This window comes from Cydia pomonella, chromosome 1 (assembly GCF_033807575.1).
Source record: "Cydia pomonella isolate Wapato2018A chromosome 1, ilCydPomo1, whole genome shotgun sequence".
Classification (NCBI taxonomy): domain Eukaryota; kingdom Metazoa; phylum Arthropoda; class Insecta; order Lepidoptera; family Tortricidae; genus Cydia; species Cydia pomonella.
Window position 1 is genome coordinate 38634393 of NC_084703.1, and position 10700 is coordinate 38645092.

A 10700-nucleotide genomic window follows, 5' to 3' on the forward strand; every position below is an offset into this window, starting at 1 on the left:
TAATATGTTGTTAGTTTTGTATGCTTTTTGTGTAGTAGGATTTTACCTATTGCCGGTACACTAGGTAGGCTTTGCTGTTCTATAGAGTCTGTTTTGTTTGATGCTTTCATTGTTTTAATCCAAAAACCTTAATTATTTACTACAGAATTCCGACGTGAAAACTGTTAATCACTTTTTATTCTCGTCGATTCAAAGTCGTGTTATTTATGTATGAATTATATGAACATACACAAAACAACGTGATATATATTACACTAATACCATGTCAGGTTCAAGACAAAGGTGACAGATTTTTTTTTCTATTATGTAATTTCATTCGCATAAGTATGTATTCGTGTATATAAGTAGTAGTCATGTTCAAGTCATATTTCTCATATGATTCTGCATAGTGCTTGCCAAATGAAGGACGGCTTGCGACTTACTTTACTCTTTGGGCATGCGTCTGTATGTGACACTAAAGAGTTTGGTGCTCTGTGTGATCCCTAAAGACTGCAATGATTTTGATAGCGAACGCAGAGCAAGTTTGACGTTTAAAATTACACACTGCGTGTGCTATCAAAATCGTTGCAATCGTGTAACTCTTTAATACTAAGGAATTAAGGGCGCCACCACCGATCTATCTACAATCTAAGTGTAGGGGTCATCTTAGGTCTAAACCAAACACATTTAATAGGCAGTACAAAAGATGTACTGCAATAAAAAGAGCTGGAGGTTCATAGTCATAAATAATGTAAACTGAATTTTTTCAGTACTTATTGGTACAAGTATATCTAATGTATAGATCCAATGTATATAAAATGAACTGCGTACAACATAAATATACGTATAAGTACTTGGGTACTAAAACAACTTACGTTATAGAGTAGCCAATCAACTTTGAAAGCAATATACATCGTATAGATGTTTATTGTAGTAACTCGGAACTCGTCAGAAAAAGGTATGTCTGGAATAGTTATTCATAGAAAACTGACATGAAACAGCGATCTAAAACGTAGTGATTATATGCTCTTTGCAGCGATCGAGGGCGTAAGGGGAGATGCGGACAACCAAAGAGCATATAATCACTACGTTCTAGTGCTGTCTACTGTTCTGCCCCACTGCTCTGCCCTCGTGTGAAACGGGCATTATCTTTATGTGACAGATAATTTTCACTGATGTTTGAAAAATCAGACCTAACTCGAAAATAGACCCTTGAGGTATTGTACCAAGGATGCTCGAGGCATTTCCTCGTTGTATCGCAATACTGATACGTTGTGCGAGGAAGCCGCCAGCTCTTCGGTCACTAGCTACCAACCAACCAACCAGCACCAACCAGACAACCAACCAGACGCTTTGCGATTTCTTCAAAAAAACTTATGCGCGCTGGGATCTTACTTTACTCTTTGGCTGGGACGGCTGGGACACTATGCACCTAGAGTTTCAAATCAAGAAAGAGGATATTACAAATGAAATACTTGAAGCTTCGCTTTTTTATTACGGTTTGACACCCACGAAACATGCCAAACTATTACATTCATTCTTGAACTAAAAATAATCAATTTCATAGTAAGTATATTATGAATGCTCTGTTTTATATCCTCTCTGCAATCTGGTAGGTTCCATTTTTAGGTACATAAATATATACAAGTTTCAATAATATTTCTTCATTTTATTTTCTTGTATTTAGCTGTCATTGTACATGGTGTATAGTAAAGCGAAGTATGAATAGGACCTGGTCAGGATCTGAAACAAAAAGTAAATATGAGCTGCTAAATCATTTTGTCATAGTGGATCCAACAGACCCAAAGTAGTCCAACAAACTTTTACAATCTGACTTCCACAGATATCACGCGTGCTTCGGCATTTGTATATGTAAGATAGGCAAATAGGCATACGTTCATTGTGTTATTATTACTATGCAAGAAGCCATACCAAACAATGAAATTGTCGTAATCGCAATCAAAACGTCGTAAGCGCCGTAAAAATTCATACATTCACTTACGTGTTTAAGTCGCGAGATTCACGCTCCGCTTCTATGTTTTATTGTCAAAACAACAACAAAACTCATGGCGCAAAATACTAGTTTAGTTCTAGACGTAGTAATAATAATTCAATGCATTCGTTGTATAATTTAATTACTAATCATATTATATTATAAGTGCCATATTGCTTTTATAAACTATTTTCTACTCGTCGACTGATGGTTGAACTAAGATTTCGTATGCTAAACTACAATTATGTACTTTTCATGGATGGGCTCCCAACTTAACTAAAATATTAATTTCGATACGCTATAGTCAACTATATTTTGATATTAGAATTTGACCAATTGTGCCGCTGCGCTCCCATTTAAGAGACATAAACGGGCACCAATAGTCGCGCGTTAATGTCTATTGTACTATTTTTTTGTTTACTGAGATACTTACCAATTTGCATTTATTATTTAGATTTTATAGTAAAAAGGTATTACTTTTGATGACTCATTGAAAAAGTATCTTATACAAATATAATCAAGCTTTTGAATATTCTACCTTACTAAGGCAACTCAATAAAATACCATTAAATGATTTAACAGTACTTGTACAACACAACATACCGATGAATAGGTGACCAGAGACAGGTTTGTGAATTTCATGGCAGTGAACGCCACTGGTTTTTGAGCTCTGAAAGTGAACATACCAGATATTAACACTGCTAACCACCTTCTATGTATGTTATCCAAGTCTATGAGATGCAAAATTTGTTATGGAATAAGATATCAATGAAATAAAAAAAGTCTTGTACCTACACTCCATTGTAAAATTATGCAATTATACACTGAATCTATGCGGCCATAAGACTAGTTTATAAAACTTTTGTAGGGACTAGTTTCATTTCAATAGTGAATTAACGAATTAGGTCTCTATAAACGACGATTGAAAGATAAACCGACCGGCCATGATGGACAGATGAATTTACAACTATGTATTATCGTTGTGTAAAAAAAGACCGATTGATAGGAAATGATTGAATCTGTGGACTGGCCGCTAAGCATTCTCTTCTGTCTGACGACGGTGAGTGGAAAGTAGCAATTGTAGTGCGTTTACATTTTTTGCGGTTATTACAGTGTCAGACCGACCTCCGAATAAGGAAAATGAGGGCGCGGCGACACCGAGGGTCTGTACGGTACCACCCACTGTTATACACCGCTAGCGCCACGTCGGCGTTCTGCAAACAATGTACTATTATTACAAGCCTTTTTCATCCCAACAGTGAGAATGTTCCCAGGGAAATCCTATTTTGGTGTGTTGAATGTAGGAGCATGACAAAGCAAACGAGCATACATAAATAGCTACAGTGAACGTTCATGAAAGTGGGTAAATTTAAAAAAAAAATGAGTTCAGGTTTATTTTAAGCGAAAATCCATCATCTTTTCCTTCCTCTTCATCATCAAATTTAGAATGTTCATCTGCATTATCTCTCACACAATTGTGCGAAACCTGAGGTTTATGTTAATTATATTTTATGTATATAGTAATACTCACAGAATGGAAAATGTCATCAGCGTACCAACAAAGCATTCCTATTTGAATGAGTGCAGATCCCAAAAATAGCTTATTGCTCACAGCCATAAATGGTTCAAGGAGCTGAAAAAAAAAAACAGTAGGTATTTTTGCGGAACACGATACATAAAACAATTTTACTAATTTGCGCTTGAATAAAATTACGATATACAAAACGTATAAAAATAGAATCAGAAAGAAGAATGAGGTCGAAATGCGAATGCGGCAGTGTAAGTTGCTACTTGTTTAGGAAGGTGATCTGAGTATAAAGATTACAAGTTCATCGCAGGTAGTCACGTACGAGTATTTGCGTTGCGATATCCTTTATAACTTAACATAGACAAATTGTAGGTTTTATTATATCTACTGTCTTGTCAAAATTATACATTCCTGTTATATCGTTTAGCAGCGTGATATATCAACGCAACAATAATACTTTGTAATTAAATTTTAATATAATATTACGTTTTTTTTTGGGCCAAGAACATGCATACTAACCACAATAACGAATACGACACAACATATATTCAATGAACTGAATACGACGTTAATGAGATTCACTATCGTGAAAGCCTCTTCCAGGTCGTTACAGTATCTGTAAATTACAAACCAATGCTAAATTACCTATTGGTTTTACTATTAGAGTAGTAAAACAGTAATGGTTCACACTTTAACTACGTATTAGGATATAATGTAAAAGGGATACGGTCTAACTTGGCTTTCAGACTGACTCGCCTTCAGATCTTTATTCCTTTAGCAGGGCGATATTTCTGAATTCAAACAATCGTTGCCAGTATCTACCACGAGACTGTGAAGGTTCCCAACCTTCAAAATAAGTACATACTATCACAGCTAATGTTAGTTATTGCTGCCTTTTTTGTTGCAACTTAAGGTTTTTAGGTTTCCGTAAGTTAACTAGGAATCCTTATAATTACACCATGTCCGTCAGTCTGTATGTCCAAGTCCTTGCTCCGTGATCGTTAGTAATGGAAAGTTGTAATTTGGCATGGATATATATAGTATATAAATCACTAGAACCCACAAAGTCGTAGAAAAAATATATGTTTATGGATGACATTTTTTTCGCTTCAACCCTATGGTGCGGGGTGTCGTTGGATAGGTCTTTCAAAATACATAGGGGTCTTCAAACAAACATTTTAAAAGACGTAGGTACCTATTTAGTGCTATGAAGGTACTCCCTTTTGCTTGTTATGTAGGGCCATGAATTTCGTAATATTTAAGGGACGATCGGTACGGTTGTAACTTGTAACCGGATATGGTTGAAACAGCTCAAATGTTTCCGAAACTATCTACAGGAGAGTGAGTGTTTCAAGGGGAAAGAGGAGCGGTTTTTAGTCATCAACATGGTTATCGGCAAAGCTGGGCTCACCACGCGGTAAATACGCGTGCAGATAGGTACATTGTATTTATTGCATCAAAAGTAGGGTTTTTCGGTCGAATTCTTTTGAAAATATCTTAATAATTAAAACATATTACGATTCAAAAACTTATATAGACATTCGTCATAGTTTAACAAAGATTTATCAGTTATTAGTTTTAGTGAAGGCTGTTTTGTTTCAGATGTCGTTGGTTATTTCTATTGGAAAACCAGGGGGTGTGGTACGGTTGTAACAGAAATAATATTATCTTTGCTACTTTATACTTAAGAAACAATGTAAGTGTTCAACATGTGGTTTTAAAGGTAGTTTTTAGGGTTCCGTACCCAAAGGGTCAAACGGGACCCTATTACTGAGACTTTGCTGTCCGTCCGTCCGTCCGTCAGTCTGTCACTAGGCTGTATCTCATGAACCGTGATAGCTAAACAGTTGACATTTTCACAGATGATGTATTTCTGTTGCCGCTATAACAACAAATACTAAAAACAGAATAAAATAAATATTTAAGGGTGGCTCCTATACACCAAACATATTTTTTTTGCCGTTTTTATAATAATGGTACGGAATCTTTCGTGCGCGAGCGCGACTCGCACTTGCCCGGTTTTTTTATTCTAATTCTAATAAACGTCTCAAAATAATAGTCGGAAATATCTTAAAACATAACTTCATAAAATCCAGCACATTTTTATCTGTTTATGAATTTACAACATTTGTATTGCAACAAAAGTTATAAACTAGATTTTTTTAAAATTTAACATGTAAACGACGTCTGTCGATGTAAACGAAACATCTACCTCAAACTAAATGATGAATAGTGTACGGTATTTAATCGTTGCCATGTGATATTTTCGGTGTGGAATTTAAACAAAATTACTTGTTTTAGGTTCCACTTTGATATGTTATAACCGCCCCCATCACTGTTACAACGGGGATGGATGTAACAATGACACACACTTTGAATGGATGGATGGAATGGAAAATGACTTGCTGAAGAAAAACTACTGCAAATAGATTATTTATTTTAAATTAAACGTTAACCCAAAAGAGTATTCTTCAGTATAAAATGTCTTCTTTAATACTTAGAGCTGTAATTGCAATAATATAAGCGATCCAAGTAAAATTGTTACAACCGTACCCATCGTCCCCTACTATGTTCAAGGTCTATTGCTACGGACGGGTAACTACGGAACCTTACCCTAAGCATGGCCCAAAATGCTTTTACCGGTTTTTAAAAACTCGTACGAGTATCTAACGTTTTTTTTAGATCACAATACGGTTGTCAAAAATTTAATTAGCAATCTTGAGGATTTTCTCAAGGGACTTTATCGAGTTGAATCAAGATTTTATGACTTTCGCTCAATAGAAAAAAAAATCACGAACATTGGTCTAAAACGCACTGCAGCGATTCTAATAGCCGAGCCTGAGCAAGTGTTAGGAAAACGTCATAATTTCATAGAATTTTGACTTGTTTGTTTAAAATAACACCTGCACTGTCAGGCCTGTCAAAATCGCTGCCTACTTATTTTGGTCTGACTCTATCCGCGGTCCCGCACGTCCATCTGGGTCACGCTTACGCTCAGTGAGAGTGAGAGAAAAACACGAACCTACGGAGCCTTAAATAGAAAGAAACAAGTTTATATAGATAGATTCCAGTTTTGGCTTTTGCTCTAAAAACTGAAATATCTAAAGCAGGAACCAACCAATCCAGAGCCCCTCTAAAGAGACGCGTGAAATATTTTAGCAAAATGGGCCATGAAGCTCATAAATGTCCTTTTGTTTGAGCAGAGCGGGCTCTACAAAATGAGTTGAACAAGCCTTATAAGTCGTTGATGCAGTTTAATATTAGCGACAATCTCTTGATAATATTCCTCCTGTGACTTTTCAGTTTCGGCCAATGTCTCCAGTCGCTTGTGAAGCAACCGTAGCAACATGGCGATGTGGCTCGCGAGCCCCGAGAACAGCAGGTCCGTGCAGATCATTATCCACACACAAGTCTGACCTGGAATACGGGAATGTTGGTTCAGATCCGTTCGGTTGAGTGCACGCACGCCATCTGATAGGCCAGCTGTGGACACTGGACACTGTTGAAGGTATCAGTTAACAGTTGTATTAGGGGCCGGTATCACCAACTGCCGATGTTATTTATCTAAGGACAGTTTCAGTCTAAAAAGGATGAACCAGGTGCGTTAATTTTAGTCAAATACAATTGGTGCAACAAAACCTTAAGTAGATTTACTGATATTATTCAAACCTGTTAGTCTGTCAGTCATTTATTGCTTTCAAGGTAATTTGCAAATTACAATAGCTCACTATTTAACTAATAATAGTACTTAACCTGTGTGGGATTACTTAAACCAATAAACATACATGTAGTAATGAATGCAGGTGTAACTATTTATACTTATGAGACACAGTGGCTATTACTTTTGTTCTTACAATACTATTTAATAGACAAAAAATGATCTAGATACATGACAGATGTGTACATAGTAAATGGTCTAAAAAAGAACAATTGTCTGACAGTAACATTGCGTGAGGACGACTCTACACCAATTTTAAACTGTCGAAAGTGGATTAAGCAAAGAAAGTGAAATGATGTTTGTTTTGAGCACATCTCGCAATAGCAAATTGCGCTGTATCGTTTTTTAGATAGTTAATAGTGTGTATAGGCAGGCAATCAAAACGTTGGCATTAATTGTTACTTGCTTCCGAACAATGGCTTGTCTACTTGTTCTCAATGTAATCATTGTTAAATCGAGATTTGTTACTGTCATTATCTATCGCGGTTTTCACTTATTATTATTCTCAATTAATAAGTCGAAAATAAAAGAAGTCGTAAATATATACCTGTGAATTTAGATTAGATGAAGTAAAAAACTTACCAGCAAATACTTCAAATATGTAAACAAAAACATGGTTGATAGGCTTATATTTGTCAAACGGGTACCAGGACATCCAGACGAAGCCAACCACCGCGTCCTGCCCCTGCCACAGTTGGTACATGTAGACGCATATTGGCGTCACGTTGTAGAATAACACGCCCCCCACGTTTATTGAGAAGTACCCTGCGTAAACATTTATCCTACTGATTAGATAAATAAATAAATACATAAATATTATAGGACATTATTACACAAATTGACTAAGTCCCACAGTAAGCTCAATAAGGCAAATAAATGCATCTTTCAAATCTTCTAGGATACTAACGAAATATTATTCTTCTTTTTCGCGCGTCTATTCAGTTCAGACTGTGCGGATATAATATTATTAATATATATACTATAAATTGATTTTCATCATTTTCTCAAAATTTATTAGACTGAGGATCTCGACAGATATTTTGACAAATAACTGGCACGCAGTATTTTTAGTGTACATAAGTTTTTCTTTTAAATCCACTCAAATCCCAATCCACTAAAAAAAGGTTTAATACGTCAATGTTAAGAGGAAATATAAAAAGACATTCTGATAAAAAATTAAAACTAGAAATAAACCCAAAAATTAAATTAATTATAACAAACTAACTGTATATCAAAAGCCCTATGTCCCGTTCCGACTGTCACCTGATCCATATATATATATGTATATATATATACATATATACATAAGTGTAATACGAATATTAAATTTACATTGATGCACTAGGCGTAGTGCAGTCAAGCTCTTCTCTTTGATGTTTCGTGCGTCTTCATCCAGCGGCTCCATGGGCCATATGCCTGACAGTTCGTCTAAATGTTCCGTGAACACGTTCTTTTTAGACCACAGGGCAAACACCTTCGCAATGCCTAAAATACACAACTTAAGGATACGGAAAACATAGATATTACATTGCACATTGTCACAGATCATTAAAATGTTTATATAAACCTTATTGCACAATACATGAAACTACAAATGGCGGACTTAATGCCAGAAGGTATTGCCTACCAGTCAACCAGGGCTAAACCGAAAGATTGAGTTAATGCAGGGTCAAACAGATAAAGATAGTTTATTATTCAAGTAGGCATATTACAATGAGCTTATGGACGTCAAATAATAATTAAGATTTAAATAAAAAGATTTTAAGACAAAATCATATAATACGATATATAAACAATATATACATATACTCGTATATGTCTTTAGAGTCAGTTTTAACTAACTTTGCACACAAGTGAGAGATTTTCATAGAAATTTGACATTAATGATGACATTAACTTTGTCCAACTCTACCTATAACGTCTCGCTAAACTCGTACTCGACTTACTTAAAGCGCCGTAGCCAAAAGTATGAAAAAGCGGAACAACGTCTTCGACTCGTGGCGAATTAGATAACGTGAGGCCAATGTAAACGATTTCACTGAAGACGTGATAGACAATGGTGCAAACCGACACTACGAACATCAGCTTCTGGCGGAGAAGTCGGGCAGTGCCGTCCGGCCGCTCGAACGAAAGCCCTATGCACTGCATTGAGAACGTGCACAGGGTTAAGGTTGCCCCTATTTCGCGTCTCGCTTCTGCGTTAGTGTTCATGATTATTATATTCGGACTATGCTTGTAATAAATAATTGTAGTCCCTCGATCTCACTTATATACCCACAAAACTACTCCAATATTAATTACTTTGAAAGTGTTGACAGTAAGTAGGTGTTTTAAAGTTGTTCCTTGTGATAGGGTTGATTACCACGCCTCTTTTTGTAAACTTATCGCATTAATTATTAAATCGTATGAATTTCAGCTTAACGGCCCGATTCGAAGAATGAGATACGATAACGATAAGTTCTGGTTTATATAAGTTCTCATTTAGATATCGTTTGTACGTCGCACAATTGTCAACCAATGTCACTTTGACGTTAGAAATATCGTCTCGTAGATCTTTATTGGGATCACAGCGGAATCGAAATAAACGTAAATTTTGACGGCGCTCTTATAGACAGATTTTAGGTTTTTGAGGGGGTGAAGCAGACGAAGTGGTAAAGCAGGCAGGCGGGCGCCCCGCGCGCCGCGCTCGCAGCAAGCCTACGTCCTTATTCTGACGCCATCCGTATTCTGGTTTGTTAGTTCTGGGATCTTTTCCGGAAATTTATATTGATTATGATTTAAACTTAATGAAATTAAAAATTTGATAATTATATATAATACTAGAGTATACCGCGGCAAATTGAGAACCTAGTAAAATGATACCAAATCGTTTTGTGTCGAAATAATATTACTTACTAATTCAGACAAAAGTTACAACTGTCTGCTTTAAATCATATAAAGATACCTATTCTAAACTTAGTTGACCTTAAAAATGCAATAGAATTTCGGGCAAGTAGTGAAAAAAGGAAGAATACTAATAAAGCAACTAATATAGCTAAGTAATTTGTGGAAGTGAACGTAAAAAGGTAGCATGTTTTTGCTGGTATTGAGATAACTGAAAACATAAGCATAAGGTATGCACAAGCATATGTAGCTCCAAAAAGTAGATAAATTATGCTATCTTCTCAAAAAAGAACCATGACTCTAACTGTATTATTTAAAGTTTATAATACTACTACTACTACTACTACTTCGAAGTTATATAGTAATGAGTATAATTGACTGACTTTAATTAATGTCTAATAAAGAATCAGTCTGTTGTCTGTCTACTCTGTCTGTAATCAAATATTACAAGTATATTTGACCCACTGAGGTTTCAGATGAAGTTGAAAATCTGCATACATATGTAAGTAGGGTGACAATGAAATATTATGGTACCATCGAGCTGATCTGATGCATGAGAGAGGAGGTGGCCATAGGAACTCTGTGTCAAAATATCGCAA

At 35.8% G+C, this 10700-nt stretch overlaps 1 protein-coding gene across 1 annotated transcript; it reads right to left on the reverse strand.

Annotated features, from left to right (window-relative positions):
* Positions 1-1454: 1454 nt before the first annotated feature.
* Positions 1455-9774, reverse strand: LOC133522798 (odorant receptor 4-like). Its single transcript, XM_061858249.1, has 9 exons — positions 9165-9774; positions 8551-8703; positions 7801-7983; positions 6734-6917; positions 4020-4116; positions 3504-3605; positions 3098-3186; positions 2576-2642; positions 1455-1722 (listed from the first exon to the last, which is right to left on the reverse strand). Exons 1-9 carry the CDS (start codon positions 9427-9429, stop codon positions 1663-1665), a joined length of 1200 nt encoding a protein of 399 aa, XP_061714233.1. The 5' UTR covers positions 9430-9774; the 3' UTR covers positions 1455-1662.
* Positions 9775-10700: the final 926 nt, after the last annotated feature.